This window comes from Balaenoptera acutorostrata, chromosome 14 (genome assembly GCF_949987535.1).
Source record: "Balaenoptera acutorostrata chromosome 14, mBalAcu1.1, whole genome shotgun sequence".
Lineage (NCBI taxonomy): Eukaryota > Metazoa > Chordata > Mammalia > Artiodactyla > Balaenopteridae > Balaenoptera > Balaenoptera acutorostrata.
The window spans coordinates 49,576,074-49,602,202 of NC_080077.1; the positions used below are offsets into that span (position 1 = coordinate 49,576,074).

The 26,129-nt window shown below is 35.1% G+C and overlaps 1 protein-coding gene across 3 annotated transcripts in view; it reads left to right on the plus strand.

Annotated features, from left to right (window-relative positions):
- Positions 1 to 26,129, plus strand: part of REV3L (REV3 like, DNA directed polymerase zeta catalytic subunit) — a 188,900-nt gene that overhangs the window by 78,023 nt on the left and 84,748 nt on the right. For 2 of the 3 annotated variants that reach the window (XM_057527858.1, XM_057527860.1), the window contains exons 6-11: positions 3,439 to 3,533; positions 4,405 to 4,509; positions 5,536 to 5,620; positions 5,705 to 5,856; positions 13,965 to 14,084; positions 16,781 to 17,018. In XM_057527858.1, the coding sequence (XP_057383841.1) occupies positions 3,439 to 3,533; positions 4,405 to 4,509; positions 5,536 to 5,620; positions 5,705 to 5,856; positions 13,965 to 14,084; positions 16,781 to 17,018 (795 nt within the window). The remainder of the gene's footprint in view (positions 1 to 3,438; positions 3,534 to 4,404; positions 4,510 to 5,535; positions 5,621 to 5,704; positions 5,857 to 13,964; positions 14,085 to 16,780; positions 17,019 to 26,129) is intronic. The other variant, XM_057527859.1, reaches the window with a different exon arrangement.

The following is a 26,129-nucleotide window of genomic DNA, read 5'->3' on the forward strand; positions in this document are numbered from 1 at the left end:
ACAAAGTTGTTGCCCAAGCTTTCTTGATCCTTTTATTGATCATTTGGATATTGATAGGGTGGTATGGTTTCCTCTTTTCACTACACATATGTCACCTGATACTTTTTTTAAAATTTTATTTATGTATGTATGTATGTATGTATTTATTTATTTATTTATGGCTGTGTTGGGTCTTCGTTTCTCTGCGAGGGCTTTCTCCAGTTGCAGCAAGCGGGGGCCACTCTTCATCGCGGCGCGCGGGCCTCTCACTATCGCGGCCTCTCTTGTTGCGGAGCACAGGCTCCAGACGCGCAGGCTCAGCAATTGTGGCTCACGGGCCTAGTCGCTCCGCGGCATGTGGGATCTTCCCAGACCAGGGCTCGAACCTGTGTTCCCTGCATTGGCAGGCAGATTCTCAACCACTGCGCCACCAGGGAAGCCCTCCTGATACGTTTTTAAGCAGATATTTTTTATGTAAAGTGCAAAGTAGAAAAAGTGTTAAGTTAAATGACTTTATTTTTTATTTCAAAGTAAGAAAATGTGAATTTATTAATCAGTTGAAGATAAACTGTCAAAATATTTGTTCAGAGCTTAATATATATAGTTTAAGATCTTAATATGTTCTTCATAGAATTTCCATATTATAGAATCACTTGGGCTTTTTAAGACCTAAAATTAAGAGAGAATCTCATTAAATAATGATTGAAATACATTGTTTCATGACTGGAATATTATACCAGAATGAGACTTCAAAGACTTCAAATGGACAGTGACTTGCTTTACCTCTGGATTCAGTCAACATGTATCAGGACTTTTTGGTAAAAGTTGTATATGTACACATACACATGTACTTGTAGGTTCCTTCTCAGATACAGCAGAATTGTTTTTATAATTGTGTTGAAGTGGTATCAACTTTAGAGAGAGCATTATTTACCACATCAAATTCAATTTCTAATCAGTCCAGAGCAAAGTGACTGACAAACTATTTACTGTCTCATTTTTATGCCTGTGATACAGTTCCTCTATGTCTCTAAAATTGGAGCAAATCAACTTAACCCAAGGATTTTACCTACTCACTAGATCCTGTGGTTTTCAAAGTTCTACACTGAGTAACTTGTTTTTTGCATGATCAATTCAAGTTCAGGTTTATTTTTATTTGAAGCCTTTTTGAACAAACATCTTTCTGGTTAGGTCATAAGACTATAGTAAAGCTTCACTGCTTATGACTTAGTTTGGAGAAGCTCTCTGTATTATAATGAAAAGTTTGAATCATTACTTTTAAGAGCAAAGGTATGAAAAGGCAAACTAGTGAAACTAGACAAGGTATTCAGAATTAGAATTTATAATAAATGTAGGCTAACTATATATTTTTGTCCCAAGTTTTTAGGATTCTTATATTAAACATGAAAATCCATAATTTCATCAAATACAGATAATATAATGTCAAACATTTTTGCCAAATCAGTGCTCTTAAATTTTATTAGTCTCATTTTTATCCCCAGTACTAGCACCTTCCTCTGGGTACCTTTTTTTGTTTGGTTTTTTTTTAACCCAAAAGTATTTTATATCCCTTCACAAATATTATTTCAAGGGCCATAACAAATAGAGAACAACAAACTCATAATAAGAGTGCTGAGTTAGCAGCTGTACTAACCTTACCTGCTAGCTTGTTGTAAATTACCACATATCCTGGACCTTCAGGGTCATTTGCCAGAGTGTTGAATTCACAGAAGTTGAGTCTACTGCAGTAATATCAACCTGGCTGTCCATCAGAATGATCTGAAGAGATTTTTTAAATTGTAGATGTCTGAGCTCCACCCTCAGTGATTGTAATTACTGACTGTAATTGTCTGTTGTGTTAAGCTATGAACAGAAATGTTCAGAGAGGCATGGTTGTCTAAATACCATTGTACTGCTTATCTACCTTTCATGACTAAAGTGAATGGTCTACATGTATTTGCTGACTCAATTTTTTTACTCACTTTTTCTGTTTACTGGAAACAAATTTTTAATTCTGAAAACTACTTCCTTTCCCTAGGAACTCCTCCTATACTGAATGTCTGAAGTAGGCAAGAAATAGTTGTAAATTTCTACTATGAGATTGCATCTTTTAATGTTATTGTTTCCCTCCTTTGTCACAAATGTTCTACTCCTGGAAAATTCACCCTTGAAATGTATAATACAACGCTTCCAAAAGTGTGAAACTTTTTAGTATAAAGGAGAAAACTGTTGGCCAAAAACTATTTTATCTGGTACTTTAATTCATGGCATAACTGATGTTGGTAAATTATATGGGTAAAGAAGACAAGCTATATTGAGAATTACTTTTTCTGAAAGTTAAAGGGATGGATATATTGTGATAGGTTGACTAATATGTCCCTTCTCTATCAATGGTAAAAAGATATATGTGTGTGTTGTGTCTATGCATATATATAAATAGTAAAAGTTCTGTGGTTTAACAAATTAATCTCTAATATTCCATCAAAATTTCTATTCAAACACCCATTCCTTAGGTATAGACAATGGAAAATGAGGTTTTGTTAATGTTTCTCATAAAACATTTTAAAATGTTTCAAATATTAATGAAATCTTCTATCACCCACTTTCTAGTAAAAGTTCTCTCCTTTTCATTTGGTGTCCCTATTGGTAGGAGATCTGAATTTTGGAATGGATAAACTGGGATCCATACTAGTTGTCTTATGTTTATTCTGTCAAGCAGGGACATGTATATGGTGTCATCTTAAATCTTTCATGTGGCTCTGATGAAAAACAAAAATGCTTTTGAGTCAAAGAGCATTAGTGGGAAATAGTTCTCTGTAGTTCTCATAAAAAGTAGTGACCTCATGGTGTCACCTCTTTTCCTAGCTGTGATCCCACTATTGGACTCATGTGGTTTCTCAATTCTATAGTTATGGAAAATTTTTAAACATTCCCCAGCTCAGCAGTAGTTGAGGGCAGGGAGAACAGTATCATTTGCCCACTTTTCAGTATGTTCACCTCCCCTCATCTCTTGTTATATATATATTCCCTCCTCATTTTTAAAAACCATCTATGATTGCGGAGATAGATGCCTCTGGGCAAATAAATTGCATGTGTGTATGGTTTTTGATGCATCCCCTCTGTTGTCCCTCTGTTATTTTATCCCGTCCTGCCCTGGATGTGACCCACATGCTGAAACATTGTACATTCCTTTTCTATAAAATATAATGAACCAAAATATGTAAAATAGACTCCAAAAGTATCTCAATGGAGTTGTGAATTTTGTGTTTCTCTTCCTGTTTTTCATTTCTTTGTATATACACACAGAGTATCAATTATGTCATGAATAATTGTGAATTAATATAGGGTCACTGGCTTTCCTGGTTACCACGTAAACATGAAAAATTGTTAAGTAATAAAAATCTTAAGAAAATTTTCTCTTACATAATTATTGTGTCTTTTGATACTTCTTTAATACAGCTCTTTAATACTGGAAGGTGTTGAACCACAGAGTACTTGTGAATTAGAAGTGGATGCTGTAGCTGCTGATATCTTAAATCGCTTGGACATTGAAGGTATATACACAGTTATTCTTAATATATGTTTTTATTTTTAAAAATCCGTGACCAAAGGATGGAAAAAGTAGGGAAGAAAACATTACTAGGGAAGTGAAATTATTTAAAGAAGGAGGATGTAAAATGTTATGAAGATTTTTTTCTGTACCTCTGATGGGATAGTCATTATTTTTTCATTTATGCTTTCATTCATATGAGTTTGTTTGCATAGACATGAACCTAAAGTAAGTGTGACACTAAATAAATTAGCCATTATAAAAGAATTTACTATGCTCTGCCTTTTAATTTTTTTATTTTCAGGTTATATACCAGGGAGGAGACTTTCAGGTCTGTTAGCTATCATCAAATGTTTGAATCTTATTCACTTGCTGTGTTTTTGGGAACTAGTAGGAAAACTAAAAAAGGAGTAATATAGTAAATATAGGTTGGGATAATTTGTCTGTTTTATTACACAAAGTAGGTAATTGTTTTTCTTAAAATACAGTATTTTTTTTTAAGTATGGATTTTTATTTTTTTTAATTTATTTAATTTATTTTTGGCTGTGTTGGGTCTTCGTTTCTGTGTGAGGGCTTTCTCTAGTTGCGGCGAGTGGGGGCCACTCTTCATCGCGGTGCGTGGGCCTCTCACTGTCGCGGCCTCTCCTGTTGCGGAGCACAGGCTCCAGACGCACAGGCTCAGTAGTTGTGGCTCACGGGCCTAGCTGCTCCGCCGCATGTGGGATCTTCCCAGAGCAGGGCTCGAACCCGTGTCCCCTGCGTTGGCAGGCAGATTCTCAACCACTGTGCCACCAGGGAAGCCCAGTATGGATTTTTTTAAGCAAGTATTTTTCACTTTGACCCTTGTAGTATTGAAGTATTATTATGATTACAGCTCAAATTGGTGGAAACCCTGGTCTACAGGCCATATGGGAAGATGAAAAGCAACGGCGAAGAAACAAAAATGAAACTTCTCAAATTAGTCAACCCGAATCACAAGGTATAAATGATTTTCTTTTAACTGGATATTTTAATGGAAAAGTTTAAGCCATTGAATTTTTACCTTGACATTAGATTTTGCTTTTCAAACTACCTTTAAATTTTCTATATATATTTTCCCTATTCTCATTGCTCTGAACCATAATTCTGTACCTCCAAAGTGTCACTCATTGTCTCTGTTCGCATGAGAAATTGACATCTTCATTGGCCTTGGTTTTCACTGGTAGTACCTTTTTCTCCTTTTTCATTCTGTGGTATGTTTTAACCTCTTGTATTTCCAAATGAGCTATAGAATACTTACAGAAGAGCATGAATCCCAACTTAGAAACACTTCGTTTAGTTCATTACGCCTTGAAAATGTCACCCATGAAATTCTGCCCCCATGTTATTTTCTGGGTATGTCATATAAATTCTGACTTTGATTACCTTGTATATCTCTGAAGAAAATACTCTAAAAATAGTAAATAGTAAAAAAAATTTTATTTTTTACTAAACCCTGCTATATTCAAAAAGAATTTGAAGGGGCTTAAGTAATGCCATGGATACAACAAAAATTTTTAAATAAAGGTAAAAGAATAGAAGACATAATTCAAAAGGCAAATGTATCTGAAATACAGTAGTAAGCCTGTACTGAAGTCCAATTAAAATTTATATTATAATCTCTTGGACACTAAAAATCCTTTGATAAGTTTTGAAAGCCTTTAATGCCTTTTAAAATAGAAATATTTTATAAAGGGAAAATTTCTAGGTTCAGGTTGTATGATACATTTATAGGTAGAAAATAATGTTTTTCTCTTTTAGATTTAAGTTATAGAACTTAATCTTAGACTGACTTTAAGTGCTTAATTTCATAGCTTCAGTAACAACCATTTCTCTTTTGTTTGATTTATAATAGGACTACTTTTAGGTGGTGTTATATGTGTCAAGGATAGGAAATTGCTACCATTTTAAAAGCTCTTCTAGGAAAAAGGAAAATATTTCATTCATTTGCTATCTACATTTTTTAATGCACTTTTAAAATTCAAAGATCGCAGGTTTGTGCCAGCAACAGAAAGTGAAAAAAATTTTCAGAAGAGACTCCAGGAAATTCTCAAACAGAATGATTTCTCTGTGTAAGTGGTTATTTATTATAGATCTCAGAACTAATTTTATTGCTTTGATATATAGTTTGTTATAAAGGATATGTTTTAATTAAGCAGAACATTATCAGGATCTGTCGACTACAGCGATGGATCCCAGGAGTTCTCTGCTGAATTAACATTGCACTCTGAGGTTCTGTCTCCTGAAATTCCTCACTGTACACCGGCTAATATGGTAGAAGTCCACAAAGACACAGAGTTGAGCAAAGGTGAGGTTTTCTTTCAAGTGTACAGAAAATACCATAACAGACATCCTGTGTATCTAGCACTGAGATATTAGTATTTGGTTGAGTTAGCTAAATTTTTTTTTCCTAAGAAGTAAACATCATTGATGTAGCTAGCAGAAACCTCTCTCCCATTCTTTTACCTTTTCTTCATCTCTAGAGGTAAGCACTATTTTGAAGTTGGTACAAACTGTTACCATATATGATTTTATATTTTCTTATATATGTATGTCCAAAACATATACTATTATTTTAGGTTTTAGATTTTACATAAATGGTGTCCTACTTGGCGTAGATTAAGCAACTTGCTTTTTTCATTCAGCATTATGTTTTTTAACAACTTAATTGGGGTATAATTTATGTAACATAAAATTCACTCATTTTAAGTGTATAATTTAGTGATTTATAGTAAGTTTACAGAGTTGTACTAACATCTCCATAATTCAATTTTAGAATAGTTCCTTCTCAAAAGATTCTTTTTGTCCATTTGCAGTCATACCTCCAACCCCAAGTAACCACTCATCTACTTTCTTGTCTCTTAAGATTTGCCTTTTCTGGATATGTCATGTAAATGAAATCATACAAAATGTGATCTTTTGTGCCTTGCTTCTTTCACTTAGCATAATGTTTTCAGGCTCATCCATATTGGAGTATCTCTATCAGTATTTCATTCCATTTTATTGCCTAGTAGTATTGCATTCTACTGATATATTTTATTGACTAATTCATTAGTTGATGAAAATTTGAGTTGTTTTCACTTTTTGGTCCTTAAGAATAATGCTGCTCTGAACATTTATGTCTTTGTATGGGTATATATTTTCATTTTTCTTGAGTAGATACCAAGGAAGAGAATTGCTGGATCGTTTGATAAATTTGTGTTTAATTTTTAATAAATTGCCAAACTATTTTCCAAAGTGACTGCACTGTTTTACATTCCCACCAGCAGTATATGAGGGTTTCAGAAACCCCACGTTCTCACTAACACTTGTTATTATCTGTCTTTTTTTATATAGCCATTCTAGTATGTGTGAAATGGCATCTCATTATGGTTTAATCATCATATCCCTTATGAATAATGATGTTGAGTATCTTTTGTGTCAGCAATAATAACTTTGAAATCTATCCTTGTTCTTACATGTTTCTAGGTCATTCATTTTAGCTGCTGATTAGCATTCTTTTGTAAGACTAAACAAGTGTTTCTGTTCTCTACAACTATTAGATGGTTTTCACTTTTGCACTGTTGTTAACAGTGTTACGTCTGTCACCTTGTGGCCATGTGCAAGAGTTTCTCTACAGAAGACATACAGAAGTGTAATTTGCCAGGTCTTAGGGTGTATGTATTATACTCTACCTAGATAGCATCTATTCTAACAGGGTTTTTGTAATACAGTTAGCTTACACATGATTGGTAAATAAGAGAATAATGAAAGTTTTACTTAGAAGTCATGTTGTTTCGCATAAAACTTTTCTAGGCAAGGGGAGCCAGAACAGGAGGAGTAGAATTGCAGCCTTCAGAAGGAAAGGAAAAGCCCTCTTTTCAGTGCTGCATTGGCAGCAGGGGCTCTTTTGACTGTATTAAACAACAGCTAGAAATGAGCACCTACACTCACCCAGGGCTTCCTCCTTCCCTAGAGTTGCATCCTAGCATTGTGCCCTCGGTGACTCATGGCAGGTTTCACCCTCTCCTCAGTACTTTAATGGCAGCCTTCTGGCTCAGAGCTCTACTTCCATTTGCTTTGTCTTAGCATCTGCCAGCCCCATCCTAATCGAAATGTACCCAGAATTTCCATGCTATTATTTTCTGTGCATTTTTAATATCTGCTATGACAGCCTCCAGCCACACTGAGCTGCCTGCCTGACTGAGCAGTTTATTTCCTCGGGTACCAATTATTGATTTTGTTAGTGTTCTCATTACAGAGTTGCATAAGTTTTGTCTTAGCCTTTTATTTTCCTTATAAGCTCAATTTTAGTGCTTAATTTTTCAGATTTTGAGGTATGTTAACAGTAAAACTATCACATTTGGTAGTAAAGCCAGTATTTCAAAGTTGCTCTATAGAATGTACCTAAGTTTATATTCCCACGATGTGTTAGAGCTTATACTTCCCTACATCCTCAACAATATTTCATAGTGTAAGATGTAAAAATTTTTTGCCATTCTCATTCTTTGAAATCTAAATCTCCTTAGTTTAATCTGCATTTCCTGATTACTAATAAGTTTGAGCATTTGGATCTCTTTATATGAGAATTGCTTATTCATGTTTTTTGCTCATTTTCTATTGGATCTGTACTCTTTTTCTTACTAATTTGTAGGAATTACTCATATTTTCTGGATATCAAGCCTTTCTCAGTTATATTCATTGTAGAGATATTTTCTCCTCATGTAGAATTACACTTTAAAGTCTCCACAAAATTTTTGTTAGCTTTTTTTTTCAATTTTCTTCCCTTTTTTTAAAAAGTGTTTTACGTGTCTTTAATTTTAACCTTAAATTTAACGATTTTTTTCCTTTACTGTTTGGTTTTTGAACCTGGTTTACAATTCCTTCCCTATCCGGATGTAATGAAAGTTTTCATCCTTAAGGTTTATGTGTGCTTACAGATTGGATTTTCACATATAGGTCTTCAATTCATCTGACATTTTACTTGTGTATATAGTAAGGATCTTATTGTTATTTATTTTTCTAGATATAAAGAGCTAGTGGTTCCAACATATTTATTTAAAAGTTTTTTTTTCCACTGAATTTCCCAACCTCAGTTTTGTTCTCCCATGTTAATATCATACTGTTGTAATTACTGTTGCTTTGTAAGTAATGATATATATCAGGAGCAGATCTGCCCTATTTAGCTTCAAAATTATCTTATTTACTCTTTCTTTTTTAATACATCTTTATTGGAGTCTAATTGCTTTACCGTGTTGTGTTAGTTTCTGCTGTACAACAAAGTGAATCAGTTATATGTATACATACATCCCCATAACCCCTCCCTCTTAAGCCTCCCTCCCACCCTCCCTATCCCACCCTCCCTATCCCACCCTCCCTATCCCACCCTCCCTATCCCACCCCTCTAGGTCGTCACAAAGCACCAAGATGATCTCCCTGTGCTATGCAGCAGCTTCCTGCTAGCCATCTACAAAATTGTTGTATTTACTCTTGATCTTTAAAAAAAGTTTTCCCATGTTAATTTTAAGATCAGATTGTTTTGTTTCTGGGAAGAACCCTGTTGAGATTTTATTGGAAATTTATTGAATTTATAGACCAATTTAGAAACATTTTAAGTCTTTCTATATACCAAATTAGCTCATTTATGCACATGATATATTTCTCAGTTTATTTGGTCTTCTTTCATGTCTTTCAATAAAGTTCTGCAATTTTTCTGGTAAAATTATTTTATATCTTTTATTAGATATACTCCAGGTGCCTTATAAATGTTGCAGTTTTAAGTTTATCTTTCAAAAATTAACATCATCTGGTATTAGGAACTTCACTGACCTTGTGTGTCAGTCTTATATCCAGCAACTTTTATTAGTGCTTAGTGCTAATAGTTTATGTCTTTTTGATTGGATTTTCTGTGGATAGAGTCATCGTCAGAAAATAATAATTGTATTACTTCCCTTCCCATCCTTATACTTTTTCTTTTTTAATGTTTTAATGCAGTGCTTAAGAACTTAACAGTAATATTAAGTAGATATGAAAAAAACATTTTTCTTGGCTTTAAAGTGAATGCTTTTATATTTCATCATTAAGTATGAAATTTACTACAGGATATTGGTAGATAAACTTTAATCAGTTTATTATCTCTTCTATTTCTTGCTTGTTAAGAAGTTTGGGTTTTTTAAAATCATGAATGGATATGAAATTTTACCAAATGTGTTTTTTTTTATTCTAATGTTTTGTTTTGTTTTTAATTTTTTATTTACTTATTTATTTATTTTTGGCTGTGTTGGGTCTTCGTTTCTGTGCGAGGGCTTTCTCCAGTTGTGGCAAGCGGGGGCCACTCTTCATCGCGGTGCGCGGGCCTCTCACTATCGCGGCCTCTCTTGTTGCGGAGCACAGGCTCCAGACGCACAGGCTCAGTAGTTGTGGCTCACGGGCCCAGTTGCTCCACGGCATGTGGCATCTTCCCAGACCAGGGATCGAACCCATGTCCTCTGCATTGGCAGGCAGATTCTTCACCACTGTGCCACCAGGGAAGTCCTATATAGTCTTTTTTTCCCCTACTATTATGTGCTTTTTATTCTCCCTCTCCCTTTGATTAGATTATGAGATTCATTTTATCTTCTAAAAATTATTTAATCCCTCTGTACATTAGACCTTCTATAAAAATCACATGGCAAAAGACTTACATTTTAAAATCATGAATTAAAAGATATTGAGAAATATAAAGTTAATGTAAAATGAATTATTTGAAATTTTTAAACTATAGAGAATTTTATTATTCAAATTGGACAACTTGTCTTTTCTGTTCATTTTATAAATTTTATTTTATTTTTTGTAAGTGGTGAAATTTTTATATTTAAAAAAATTTTTTTTGAAGTATCGTTGATTCACTGTTGTGTACAATAATTTCTGCTGTATAGCAAAGTGACTCCGTTATACATATATGTATATATTCTTTTTCATATTCTTTTCCATTATGGTTTATTACAGGATATTGAATATAGTTCCCTGTGCCATATAGTTGGACCTTGTTGTTTATCTATCCTATATATAATAGTTTGCATTTGCTAATCCCAAACTCTCAATCCTTCCCTTCTCCACTCCCCTCCCCTCCCCTTTGGCAACCACAAGTCTCTGTGAGTCTGTTTCTGTTTCGTAGAGAAGTTCATTTGTGTCATATTTAGATTCCACATAGAAATGATAACATATGGTATTTGTCTTTCTCTTTCTGACTTACTTTGCTCAGTATGATAATCTCTACGTCCATCCATGTTGCTGAAAATGGCCTTATTTCATTCTTTCTAATGGCTGAGTAATATTCCATTGTATAAATATACCACATCTTCTTTATCCATTCATCTATCAGTGGACATTTAGGTTGTTTCCATGTCTTGTCTGTTGTGAATAGTGCTTCTATGAACATAGGGGTGCATGTATCTTTTTGAATTATAGTTTTGTCTGGGTATATGCCCAAGAATGGCATTGCTGGATCATAGGGCAACTCTGTTTTTAGTTTTTTGAGGACCTTCATACTGTTTTCTATAGTGGCTGTACCAATTTACATTCCCACCAACAGTGTAGGAGGGTTCCCTTTTCTATGCACCCTCTCCAGCATTTGTTATTTGTAGTCTTTTTAATGATGGCCATTCTCACTGGTGTGAGGTTATACCTCATTGTAGTTTTGATTTGCATTTCTCTAATAATTAGCAATGATGAGCATCTTTCATGTGCCTAATGGCCATCTATATGTATTCTTTGGAGAAATGTCTGTTTAGGTCTTCTGCCCATTTTTCAATTGGGATGTTTGCTTTTTTGTTATTGAATTGTAGGAGCTGTTTGTATATTTTGGAAATTAAGCCCTTGTCAGTCACATGATTTGCAAATATTTTCTCCCATTCTGTGGGTTTGTTTACAGTTTCCTTTGCTGTGCAAAAGCTTATACATTTGATTAGGACCCATTTGTTTATTTTTGTTTTTATTTCTGTTGCCTTGGGAGGCTGTCCTAAGAAAACACTGGTACAGTTTATGTCAGAGAATGTTTTACCTATGTTCTCTTCTAGGAGTTTTATGATGTCTTGTCTTATATTTAAGTCTTTAGGCCATTTTGAGTTTATTTTTGTGCATGGTATGAGGGTGTGTTCTAGTTTCATTGATTTACATGCAGCTGTCCAACTTTCCCAACACCACTTGCTGAAGAGACTTTTTTCCCCATTGTATATTCTTGCCTCCTTTGTTGAAGATTAATTGTCAGTACATGTGTGGGTTTATTTCTGGGCTCTCTATTCTGTTCCATTGATCTATATGTCTGTTTTTGTGCCAATACTATGCTGTTTTTTGATTACTGTAATTTTGTAGTATTGTCAGAAGTCTGGAAGGGTTATGCCTCCTGCTTTGTTCTTTTTCCTCAGGATTGTTTAGACAATTCTGGGTCTCTTATGATTCCATATAAATTTTAGGAATATTTATTCTAGTTCTGTGAAAAATGTCATGGGTATTTTGATGGGTATTGCCTTAAATCTGTATATTGCTTTGGGTAGTATAGCCATTTTAACAATATTAATTTTTCCAATCCAGGAGCATGGGATATCTTTACATTTCTTTGAGTCATCTTCAGTTTCCTTTATTAATGTTTTGTATCAATAGTTCTCAGCATATAAGTCTTTTACCTCCTTGGTGAGGTTTATTCCTAAGTATTTTAATTTTTTTTGATGTGATTTTAAAAGGGATTGTTTGTTTACATTCCCTTTCTGGTATTTCATTTAGTGTAAAGAAATGCAACCAATTTCTATATGTTAATCTTGTATCCTGCTACCTTGTATTCATTTATCAGTTCTAGTAGTTTTTGTGTGGAGTCTTTAGGGTTTTCTATATATACTATCATGTCATCTGCATATAATGACAGTTTTACCTCTTCCCTACCAATTTGAATACCTTTTATTTCTTTTTCTTGTATGATTGCTGTTGCTAGGGCTTCCAATACTATTGTGAAGAGAAATGTTGAGAGTGGGCATCCTTGTCTTGTTCCAGATTTTAGCAGGAAGGTTTTCAGCTTTTCATCATTGAGTATTATATTGGCTGTGGGTTTGTCATAAATAGCTTGTGTTATGTTGAGGTATGTTCCCTCTATACTCACTTTTGTAAGGGTTTTTATCATGAATGGATGTTGAATTTTATCAGATACTTTTTCTGCATCTATTGAGATGATTATGTGGTTTTTGTCTTTTCTTTTGTTGATGTGGTGTATCACATTGACTGATTTGCATATGTTGAACCATCCTTTTGACCCTGGGATGAATCCAACTTGGTCATGGTGTATGATCTTTTTTACGTGTTGTTGGATGCAGTTTGCTAATATTTTATTGAGAATTTTTGCATCTATATTCATCAAAGATATTGGCCTGTAATTTTCTTTTTTGGGTAGTGTCTTTGTCTAGTTTTGGTATCAGGGTGATGGTGGCTTCATAGAATGTCTTTGGGAGTATTCCTTCCTCTTCAGTCTTTTGGAAGAGTTTGAGAAGGATCGGTATAAGTTCTTCTTTGTGCGTTTGGTAGAATTCACCTGTGAAACATCTGGTTCTGGACTTTTGTTTGCAGGGAGTTTTTTCTTATTACAGATTCTGTTTCACTTCTAGTGATCAGATGATCTGTTCAAGTTATCTATTTCTTCTTGTTTCAGTTTTGGAGGGCTGTATGTTCCTAGAAAGTTGTCCATTTCTTCTAGGTTGTGTAATTGTTCATAGTATTGTCTTATGGTTTTTTGTACTTCTGCAGTATCAGTTGTGATTTCTCCTCTTTGATTTCTTATTTTGTTTATTGGGGTCTTCTCTCTTTTTTCTTGGTAAGCCTGGCCAGAGGTTTGTCAATTTTGTTTACGCTTTCAAAGAATCAGCTCTTGGTATTATTGATTTTTTTCTATTTTTTTAAATCTCTATTTTATTTATTTACTCTCTGATCTTTATTATCTCCTTCCTTCTGCTGACTTTAGGTTTTGTTTGTTCTTCTTTTTCTAATTCTTCTAGGTGATGTGTTAGATTGTTTATTTGAGCTTTTTCTTTTTTCTTAAAGAAGGCCTGTATCACTATGAACTTCCCTCTAAGAACTCGTTTTACAAATTTTAATGTACATTGATTTTTATCAGAGTGATATAACTGTCTGTACATACTAGGTAGGATTTAGAGGCTAAAGAGATTGTAAATATTTAGTGATTCACAGTTTCAGGGTTTTTTATTTATGTTTTTTTAATTACTCTGTGTGACTGGTTAGATATTCCTGTGGCTTTCATTAAGTTTTATTATGTTTTTATTTAACATACGTCAGTAACACTTCAAAATTTTAAATAGGTTTACATTGTAATGTTTCCTAATTTACAGAAATTCTAAACAGTAAATTTCAGATTTAGGTCATTTACTTTAATGTTTTTGTATTCTTTGTCCTCTTAAGGTCATATTAGACACAAAGTGGAGGAAGCTGTTATTAATGAAGAAGCAATTTTGAACCTCATGGAAAACAGTCAGACTTTTCAGCCTTTGACCCAAAGACTGAGTGAGTCACCAGCTTTCTGTAAGTAACAATTGTGCCATAAATTTTCAGTGTCTTATATCAACAAAAGTGCGTATGTCAGGCCGTAGTTTTTTCTTTGATTTGAAGAGGTTAATATTGCATGTTTGATAAATTCTTGCTCAGTATAAAAATGAAATCTTGAATTACAAGATGTAGTAGCTTCCTTTTTGTTTTCTGCACAGCTTTTTCTGAAAAATAGTTGTGAAAGAAAATAATTCTTTTTTTTTTTTTTTTTTTTTTTAACTTGACTTTGTTTGGAAGAGAACCATATTGCTTTAAGGGGAAATATGCTTATTTTGAATTAAAATTCTCCAAAGTTAAGAACATTAATAAAATACCATAATTGATTCTTTCTTGGTAAGTATCAGGAACTTCCCTGGACAATTCCTTTCGAGCTGTTAATTTTTGACTAGCATGTAGAACATGACAGTTATTTCTGAGTATCTTTGCATCTCCATAAATGCATTTTCATTAATATGATAAACCATTTGCTAGATTTCATTTCAATAATTTAGTCTAAATTACTGACATTTTTCAGAAATTTATTTAAATTTTCTTTGCAAAAAGTGAGATATCATTGAACTTCATGCCTCTTGCTTTGCTTGGTATAGTGATTTTATGTTTCTTGCTCACTTTCTGTTTTTCCATTCTTACTGTATCAAATGAGGTATAGCATCAAATGTTACCCTACCTCTCTACAGTGTCCTCTCTCTGTTATTTACATTTTCATTTGAGTGGAAGATTAATTGAATGACTAGGGACAGTACCAAAATTATTGTACACAGTCATATTTCAAGAACATTTTCTATGGAGGTAGGTAGCTTTTTTCTTTTTTAAATGAATGACATGACATACGTAGAAAGAAATGATCCAAAGACCACATTTAAAAATTAATTTGAAGTTTATAATCTAAAATGTTTTATTTCTCTGAGTAAATAAATATGTATATACCTAAGTTATATTTTAGTTATAAAAAAACAAAGAAATTGAAAAAGAGGAGAGACATATCCTTATTTCATTATATTAGGCAAATATAATGTATCACCAGCTGATATAATTCCACCTTGCATAAGGTTACAAAGAATGCAGTCTCAGTGTTAGAGATCTGAGAGTCAAATATCTATACATTATTTGCCAATATTAACCATTTTTAAAGTATGAGGCAGGAAAAATTAACTGCAATTCTAGGTTTAAGAAATGGATTTTTGCCAAAATGGCTCTTATAAGCAAATATCTTCAATTTTGCCTTACAGTTAGTAGCATGATTGAACCAGTTTCTTTAATGTCAACAAAGAAAACCTGAAACTTAATAGTTTAGTAAATGGGGAATCTATGATCTCATTTTACAGAGAAAAAGGTTGTGTACTAGATTAGAACAAACCTCCATCTTTATGATCTTTTTTAAAAAAATAATAGCTTTTATTGGGATATAATTCACATATTGTAAAACTCACCTTCTAACATGTACAGTTCAGTGGTTTTTAGCATTTCAGGTATTTATGCAACCATTTCCACTATCTAATTCCAGGACATTTTTATCACCCTAAAAAGAAACCCAATACCCATTTGTAGTCACTTCCCATTTTTCCCTCCTCTCAGCCTCTGGCAACCTCTAATCTATTTTCTCTTTTGCTGGATTTACTTATTTTGGGCATTTCATATAAACAGAATCATATAACCTTTTGTTTCTGTATTTCACTTAGCATAATGTTTTCAAGATTCATTCATGTTGAGGTATATATCAGTATTGCATTCCTTTTTTCTATTGAATAATGTTGCATCATATGGATATATACCATATTTCATTTTTCCATCTTTCTGTTGATGGATATTTGTGTTGATTCCACTTTTTTGGCCATTGGGGTAATGCTGCTATGATTATTCATGTATAGGTTTTCATGTGGACATATGTTTTCACTTCTCTTGGATACATACCTAGGAATGGAATTACTGCCTTATCTGGTAACTCTGTGTTTAACATTTTGAGGAACTGCCAAACTTTTTTTCCCCAAAGCAACTGCACCATTGTACAATTCGACCAGCAGTGTATGAGGGCTCCAATTTCTTCACATCCTTGTCAACACTTGTTATTATCTGTCTTTGATGTTAGCAACCCTACTGCATATGATGGTGATATTTCAGTGGTGGTCTTCAAGGTTTTTAAGTAATGTTATTAATCACTTTTAAAGCTCTCTCGTGTTTTTCAACTACAGGTTTTGACTGTCCTGTGAGCTAAATACAGCTTAAGAGAGGGATAAGTTGTTCACATTATCATTTTTAAGGCACTTTCTTAGCATTAATTCATATATTTATTATATATTTTATACTTAGTTTGATCAGTTGTGATTATATTTGGTTTAGTGCTCCTCAACCTTGCTTGTGCAGTAAGAGATTGGGCAGCTTGTTAACATGCAAATTCCTGGGCCCTACCTCAGAAATTCTAATTCAGTAGGTGTGAGATGGTGTCTGGGAATTTTCTTTTTAAGGACACAAAATCATTTCTAATGCAGGTGGTCCAAAGATTACACTTTAATGGAAGAACTGCATCAATACATAAATCTTTGTACCAGCTGTATCCTTTCAGCATGTGCCAGCATCTGTGATTCTTGTTGTTGTTTTATATATAATTGATCTGAATTATTGAGTTATTCAGAAAATTTAAGTTGTTTGTTGGTGATGCTTCACTTGTTTTATAGTGGACAGTAGTCCTGATGAGGCTCTGGTACATCTTCTTGCTGGTTTGGAAAATGACGGATATCAGGGGGGAAGAAATAGGATGCCATCATCATGTCGTTCCTTTGGAAACAGTAAAAATCCTCAAAATAGTGATGATGAAGAAAATGAACCACAGATTGAAAAAGAAGAAATGGAGCTTAGTTTAGTAATGTCTCAGAGATGGGACAGCAATATTGAAGAACATTGTGCCAAAAAGAGGTAACTTTTTAGTTATTTCAGTTGCTTTAATAACTTCCTTTGGTCATTATCATTGTTCTTTAATCAGAAATTATTTCTTACTATTATTCATAATAAAAAATACCTAATAAACTAAATTGACTTCTTTGAAATCTCTTTTAAATAGTGTGTAAACTTTATATTCCAAGCAAAATAAAATTTTGGTACATTTAAAAAGATTAAACCTAACTTTATTTTTTTCCATTATTAACAAGATATAATTGATATACACCAATGTATGAATTTTCGATGTACAGCGTAAAGGTTTGATTTACAATATATTATGAAATGATTACCACAACAGATTTAGTTAACATCCATCATCTCATATAATTACAATAAAAAGAAATGGGGGAAATTTTTTGTCTCCTTGTAATGAGAACTTTCATATATATCATACATACAGCATATATGTACATATGTATTATATAGCAGTGGTAACTATCGTCACCGTGTTGTACATTATATCCCTAGTACTTATTTGTCTTATAACAAAGTTTGTGTCTTTTGACTACCTTGCTCCAATTTGTGCTCTCCTCATAAACCTAACTTAGAAATCATCTGTCTGTATATACAGTAGTAATATGTGGGTCATAAATGGGGCAAAATAGAAGTGCCTCCTTATCTCAGAACTTGAGGAGAAAAGAATGCCCTTTGAGAGTTAAACTCTTATGGGTTGGAGCAACAAATATAGAGTCAGCTTGAAGACAAGGAATGGCTTCTATGTCTGATTAGATCGAAGGAGTTAAATATTAATGAATGAATGAATGTCAGAAGCAGTCACTGATATTCTGTTCCATTTCTCAAAGAAAATGAGTAAGATGGCAGTGTGGTTTTCTTTTTGTTCTTTTTTTTTTCCCTTCTTTTTACATTTTAAACTTTTTTTTAAAGTATAGTTAATTTACAATGTTGTGTTAGTTTCAGGTGTATAGCAAAGTGATTTGGTTTTTTATATATATATTCTTTTTCAGATTCTTTTCCCTTATAGATTATTACAAGATATTGAATATAGTTCCCTGTGCTATACAGTAGGCCCTTATTGTTTATCTATTTTACATAAAGTAGTATGTATATGTTAATCCCAAATTCCTAATTTATCTCCCCTCTCCCCCACTGTCCCCTTTGGTAACCATAAGTTTGTTTTCTGTGTCTGTGAGTCTTTCTGCTTTGTAAATAAATTCATTCGTATCATATTTTTAAAAATATTTATTTATTTATTTTGGCTGTGCTGGGTCTTAGTTGCGGCACACAGGATCTTTGTTGTGGCATGCAGGATCTTTAGTTGCGGCATGCAGGGTCTTAGTTGTGGCATGCAGACTTCTTAGTTACGGCATGCGGGATCTAGCTCCCTGACCAGGGATCAAACCCTGGCCCCCTGCATTTGGAGTGTGGCGTCTTACCCACTGGACCACCAGGGAAGTCCCCATTTGTATCATATTTTAGATTCCACATATAAGTGATATTATATGATATTTGTCTTTCTCTGTCTGACTTAGTTCCCTTAATATGATAAGCTCTTGGTCCATCCATGCTGCTGCAAATGGCATTATTTCATTCTTTTTTATGGCTGAGTAATATTCATGCATATATGTGTGTGTGTGTGTGTGTGTGTGTGTGTGTGTGTGTGTGTGTGTGTGTGTGTGTGTGTGTATATATATCCCACATCTTCTTTCTCGATTCATCTGTTGATTGACACTTAGGTGGCTTCCATGTCTTGGCTATTCTGAATAGTGCTGCTGTGAACATCGGGATGCATGTATCTTTTTGAAGTAGAGTTTTCTCCAGATATATGTCCAGGAGTGGGATTGCAGAATCATATGGTAGCTCTATTTTTAGCATTTTAAACCACCTCCATACTGTTCTCCATAGTGGCTGCACCAATCTACATTCCCACCAACAGTGCAGGAGGGTTCCTTTTTCTCCACACCCTCTTCAGCATTTGTTATTTGTAGACTTTTTAATGATGGAAGTTCTGACTGCTGTCAAGTGATACCTCATTGTAGTTTCAATTTGGATTTCTCTAACAATTAGTGATATTGAGCATCTTTTCATGTGCCTGTTGGCCATCTGTATGTCTTCTTTGGAGAAATGTCTGTTTAGGTCTTCTGCCAGTTGTTTGATTGGATTGTTTGGTTTTTTTAAATTTCTTTTAAAATGTTTATTCCTTTTATTTTATTTTAAATTTATTTATTTATGGCTGCGTTGGGTCTTCGTTGCTGCGTGTGGGCTTTCTGTAGTTGCGGTGAGTGAGGGCTACTGTTTGTTGTGGTGCGTAGGCTTCTCATTGCGGTGGCTTTTCTTGTTGCAGAGCATGGGCTGTAGGCGCACAGGCTTCAGTAGTTGTGGCTCGCAGGCTCTTGAGTGCAGGCTCAGTAGTTGTGGCGTGGGCTTAGTTGCTCCATGGCATGTGGGATATTCCTGGACCAGGGCTCAAACCTGTGTCCCCTGCATTGGCCGGCGGATTCTTAACCCACTGCACCACCAGGGAAGCCTTGTTTTTTTTTTTTTTATATTAAGCTGCATGAGCTGTTTGTATATTTTGGAAATTAAGCCCTTGTTGGTCACATCATTTGCAAATATTTTCTCCCATTCCATAGGTTGTCTTTTCATTTTGTTTGTGTTTTCCTTTGCTGTGCAAAAGCTTTTAAGTTTAGTTAGGTCCCATTTGTTTATTTTTGTTTTTATTTCCATTAATCTAGGAGATGGATCCAAAAAAATTTTGCTGCAATTTATGTCAAAGACTGTGCTGTCTATGTTTTCCTCTAGGAGTTTCATAGTATCCAGTCTCACATTCAGGTCTTTGATCCATTTTGAGTTTATTTTTGTAAATGGTGTAGAGAATGTCCTAATTTCATTCTTTTGCATGTAGCTGTCCAGTTTTCCCAGCACCACTTGTTGAAGAGACTGTCTTTTCTCTGTTGTATATTCTTGCCTCCTGTGTTGTAGATTAATTGACCTTAAGTGCATGAGTTTATTTCTGGACTTTCTGTCCAGTTCCATTGATCTGTGTGTGTGTGTTTGTGCCAGTACCATACTGTTTTGATTACTGTAGTTTCATAGTATACTCTGAAGTCAGGGAGCCTGATTCCTCCAGCTCTGTTCTTCCTTCTCAAGATTGTTCGGCTATTTAGGGTCCTTTGTGTTTCCGTACAAATTTAAAAATTTTTTGTTCCAGTTCTGTGAAAAATGTTATTGGTAATTTGGTAGGGATTGTATTGAATCTGTAGACTGCTTTGGGTAGTATGGTCATTTTTAACAACACTGATTCTGTCAATCCAAGAACACAGTGTATTTTTCCAGCTGTTTGTGTCATCTTCAATTTCTTCATCAGCATCATAGTTTTTGGAGTACAGGTCTTTTGCCTCCTTAGGTAGGTTTATTCCTAGGTATTTTATTCTTTTTGCTGTGATGGTAAATGGAGTTGTTTCTTTAATTTCTCTTTCTGATCTTTTTTTTTTAATATAAATTTATTTATTTTATTTATTTATTTTTGGGTCTTTTTTGCTGTGAGTGGGCTTTCTCTAGTTGTGGCAAGTGGGGGCTACTCTTTGTTGCATTGCGCAGGCTTCTCATTGCGGTGGCTTCTCTTGTTATGCAGACTCTAGGCATGTGGGCTTCAGTAGTTGTGGCTCACGGACTCTAGAGCACAGGCTCAGTAGTTGTGGTGCATGGGCTTAGTTGCTCTGCAGCATGTGGGATCTTCCCAGACCAGGGATCAAACCCGTGTCCCCTGCATTGGCAGGCGGATTCTTAACCACTGTGCCACCAGGGAAGTCCTCTCTTTCTGATCTTTCATTGTAAGCGTATAGAAATGCAACAGATTTCTGGTATTAATTTTGTATCCTGCAACTTTACCAAATTCATTGTTGAGCTCTAGTAGTATTTTGGTGGCGTCTTTTGGATTTTCTATGTATAGCATCGTGTCATCTACAAACAGTGAGTTTTACTTCTTTCCAATTTGAATCCCTTTTATTTTTTTTTCTCTGATTGCTGTGGCTGGCACTTCCAAAACTATGTTGAATACAAGTGGCAAGAGTGAGTATCCTTGTCTTGTTCCTGATCTTAGAGGAAATGCTTTCAGCTTTTAACCATTTAGTATGATGTTAGGTGTGGGTTTGTGATATACGGCCTTTATTTTGTTGAGATGTGTTCCCTCTATGCCAACTTTCTGGAGAGTTTTTATCATAAATGGATGTTGAATTTTATCAAAAGCTTTTTCTGCATCTATTGAGATGATCATACGATTTTTATTCTTCAGTTGGTTGATGTGTTGTATTACATTGATTGATTTGCATGTATTGAAAATTCCTTGCATCCCTGGGGTAAATCCCACTTGATCATGGTGTATGGTATTTAATGTATTGTTGGAGTCAGCTTGCAAGTATTTTATTGAGGATTTTTGCACCTATGTTCATCAGTAATATTGGCCAGTAATTTTCTTTTTATGTGATATCTTTGTCTGGTTTTTGTATCAGGGTGATGGTGGCCTCATAGAATGAGTGTGAAAGCATTCCTTCCTCTGCAGTTTTTTGGAGTAGTTTCAGAAGGGTAGGTGTTAACTCTTCTCTAAATGTTAGGTAGAATTCACCAGTGAAGCCATCTGGTCCTGGACTTTTGTTTCTTGGGAGTTTTTAAATTACTGACTCAATTTCAATACTGGTGATTGGTCTGCTCATATTTTCTATTTCCATTTCTTTTTTTTTCTTTTTTAATATTTATTTAGCTGCGTCAGGTCTTAGTTGCGGCATGTGGGATCTAGTTCCATGATCAGGGATTGAACCTGGGCCCCCTGCATTGGGAGCGTGGAGTCCCAGCCACTGGACCACCAGGGAAGTCCTTCCATTTCTTTTAAGTTGTCCATTTTATTGGCGTGTAGTTCCTTGTAGTAGTCTCTTATGATCCTTTGTATTTCTGTGGTGTCAGTTGTACCTTCTCCTTTTTCATTTCTGATTTTATTGATTTGGGCCCTGTCCCTTTTTCTCTTGATGAATCTGGCTAAAGGTTTATCGATTTTGTTTATCTTTTCAAAGAACCAGCTTCTTAGTTTCATTGATCTTTTGTATTTTTTTTTTTAGTCTCTATTTCCTTTATTTCTGCTCTGATCCTTATGATTTCTTTCCCTCTACTAACTTTGGGTTTTGTTTGTTCTTCTTTCTCTAGTTACTTTAGGTGTAAGATTAGGTTGTTTATTTGAGATTTTTCTTGTTTCCTGGGGTAAGCTTGTATCGTTATTGTTATAAACTTCCCTCTTAGAACTGCTTTTGCTGCATCCCATATGTTTTGGATCATAGTATTTTCATTTGACTCTAGATATTTTTAGATTTCCTCTTTGACTTATTCAGTGATTCATTAGTTGTTTAGTAACATATTGTTTAGCCTCTGTATGTTTGTGGTTTTTGCAGTTTTTTTCTTGTAGTTGATTTCTAGCCTCATAGTGTTGTGGTTGGGAAAGATGCTTGATATGATTTCAGTTTTCTCAGATTTACTGAGGCTTGCTTTGTGGCCCAGTATGTGATATATCCTTGAAAATGTTCTCTGTGCACTTGAGAAGAATGTGTATTCTGTTGCTTTTGGATGGAGTGCCCTATATATATCAATTTAGTCCATCTGGTCTAATATGTCATTTAAGGCCTGTGTTTCCTTACTGGTTTTCTGTCTGGATGATCTGTCCATTGATGAAAGTGGGGTGTTAAAGTCCCCCACTATTATTCTGTTACTGTCAATTTCTCCTTTTATGCCTGTTAACATTTTGAGGTGCTCTTATGTTGTGTGCATATATATTTGCAATTGTTGTATCTTCTTGGATTGATCCTTTGATCATTATGTAGTGTCCTTCTTTGTCTCTTATAACATCTTTATTTTAAAGTCTATTTTGTCTGATGTAAGTCTTGCGACTCTGGCTTTCTTTTGATTTCCATTTGTGTGGAATACCTTTTTCCGTACCCTCACTTTCAGTCTGTATGTGTCTCTGGATCTGAAGTGAGTCTCTTGTAGGCATCATATATACAGGTCCTGTTTTTGTATCCATTCAGTCAGTCTGTGTCTTTTGGTTAGAGCATTTAGTCTGTTTTCATTTAAGGTATTCATTGATATATGTTCTTATTGCCATTTTGTTAATTGTTTTGGATTTGTTTTTGTAGGTCTTTTTTTCCCCTTTCTTTTGTTCTCCTGTGATTTGATGACTGTCTTTAGTGTTACGTTTGGATTCCTTTTTCTTTTTTGTGTATATATTATAGATTTTTTGTTTTGGGGTTACCATGAGGTTTTTGTATAGCAGTCTATATACATACGTGCTTATTTTGAGTTGCTGATCTCTTAATTTCAAATGCATTTTAGATACACTCTATTTGTACTCTCCTCCTGTCGTGATTACTATTTTTGATATTATATTTTACATATAATTGTTTTATGTATACCTTAACTGCTTATTGTGGATACAGATGATTTTACTACTTTTGTCTCTTAAACTCCCTACTAGCTTTGTGTATGGATGATTTCCTACCTTTATTGTATGTTTGCCTTTACCAGTGAGCTTTTCCATTTTGTCATTTTCTTTTTTCCAGTTGTGGCCTTTTCTGCCTAGAGAAGTTCCTTTAGCATTTGTTGTAAAGCTGGTTTGGTGGTGCTCAGTTCTTCTGGCTTTTGCTTGTCTATAAAGCTTTTGATTTCTCCATCAAATCAAGGAACTTTGCTGGGTAGAGTATTCTGGGGTGTAGGTTTTTCTCTTTCATCACGTTTAAGTATATTGTGCCACTCCATCTGGCCTGCAGAGTTTCTGCTGAAAAATCAGCTGATAGCCTTATGGGAGTACCCTTGTATGTTATTTGTTGCTTTTCCCTTGTTGTTTTTAATATTCTCTCTTTATCTTTAATTTTTGTCAATTTGATTTCTGTGTATCTCAGTATGTTCCTCCTTAGGTTAATCCTCTATGCGACTGTCTTTGCTTCCTGGACTTGGGTGACTTTCCCAAGTTAGGGAAGTTTTCAGCTATTATCTCTTCAAATATTTTCTCATGCTCTTGCTCTCTGTCTTCTCCTTCTGGACCCCTGTAATGCAGAAGTTAGCACTCTTGATGTTGTCCTAGAGGTCTCTTAAACTGTCCTCATGTCTTTTTTTTTTCTTCTTTTTTCTTTTTTTCTGTTCAGCAGCAGTGATTTCCAGTACTTTGTCTTCCAGTTCAGTGATCCATTTTTCTTCCTCATTTAGTCCACTGTTGATTCCTTCTTTTGTTTTTTTCTTTTCATTTATTATATTCTTCAGTTCTGTTTGATTGTTCTTTATATTTTCTAATCCTTTTTTAAAAACTTCTGATTTCTCATTATCTGCATCCATTTTTCTCCTGAGTTCTTTGATCATCTTTACAATCATTACTCTGAACTCTTCCTCAGGTAGATTGCCTATCTTCACGTCACTTAGTTCTTCTTCTGGGGTTTTATCTTTTTCCTTCATGTGAAACATATTCCTCTGTCTTCTCATTTTGTCTAAATTGCTGTTTGTATTTTTATGTATGTGGTAGGTTAGTTATGTTTCTCGACCTTGGAGAAGTGGCCCATTGTAGGAGATGTTGTATGTGTCCCAGCAGTGCACTCCCCTCTCATCACTCAAGGGCCCAAGTCCAGGTGGTCCCAGGGTAGCGTCTAGTCTGCATTTGCGGACTTGGTCTTGCTTGAAGTGTTCTTGCTTCTGGTGTCTGCCCCCTGGTGTGCGAGGCCGGTCTAGAGGCTTGTACAGGCTTCCTGTTGGGAGGGGCCAGTGCCTGCCCACTGGTGGTTGGAGCTGGGTCTTGACCCTCTGGTGGGCAGGGCTGTGTTTAGCAGCTCGTCTAGAGGTGGCTGTGGGCTCAGGAAGTCCTTATGCCGCCTGTCTGCTGATGGATGGGGCTATGTCCCCACCCAGTTTGTTGTTCGGCCTGAGGCGTCCCAGCACTGGAACCTAAAGGCTATTGGGTGGGCCTAGGTCTTGGTGCCAAGATGTCAACCTCCAGGAGAGTTCACACAGATGAATGCTCCCCAATATGTCTGCCACCAGTGCCTGTGTCCCCAGGGTGAGCCACAGCCACCCCCTGCTTCCCCAGGAGACCCTCCCAGACCAGCAGGTAGGTCTGGCCCAGGCTCCTATCAAATTACTGTTTTTGCTCTTGGTCCCAGTGTGTGTGAGATTTTGTGTGCACTGTTTAAGACTGAAGTCTCTATTTCCCCCAATCCTGCGGAGTTTCTGCAATCAAGCCCTGCTGGCCTTCAAAACCAAATGCTCTGGTGGTTCCTGTTTCCAATTGCAGACCTCTGGGCTGGGGGAGCTGACATGGTGCTCAAACCTCTCACTCTAATATAATTATTCTCCAGTTTGTGGGTCCCCCACCCAAGGGGTATGGAATTTGATTATACTGCAAGTCTGCCACTCATACCCAACTCACTGTGGTTCCTTCTTTATGTCTTTAGTTGTAGACGATCTTTTCTGGTGGCTTCCTGTCTTTTTCATCAATGATTGTTCTGCAGTTAGTTGTGATTTTGGTATGCTCGTGAGAGGAGGTGAGCTTAGTGTCCTTCTGCTCTGCCATCTTGGCCACTCTCCTTGGCAGTGTGTTTTTCTAAATCAGTTTCTTGTGAGGTTGATTGGTTTGAGTCTGCCCCTGAGCTGTATGCTCTGTGTGTGGAAAAAGTTGGGCCTCTGAGCTTAAAACACTGAGTGTGCCTCTACTTCAAACTTGTGTAGGCAGTACTAAAACTTCTAAAGTCTGTTTTTGAAAGATGAATGAGATTAACCTATATATCATATTTACACACATATGTATTACATATATACATATATAGTATTATAAATATATATGTAATGTAGCTCTAGTTTCTCAACATTATCTAATATAAAAAAATAAAATTTCTGATACCATCTCCTGTTATCTGAGTATATATCAGAACCCTCTCTTCTATATTTTCACAGTATGCTCCTACAAAGAATTCCATTTTTATTCTGTGAGTAGTAAATTCCAAACCTGTGAAATATTATTTCATACTTCCTTCCTAGTTTCACATACTCGGTTCCCTTTGCTGTCACAGTGTTAAATCGGTCAAAGACTCAGCTCCTTGACCTTTGAAG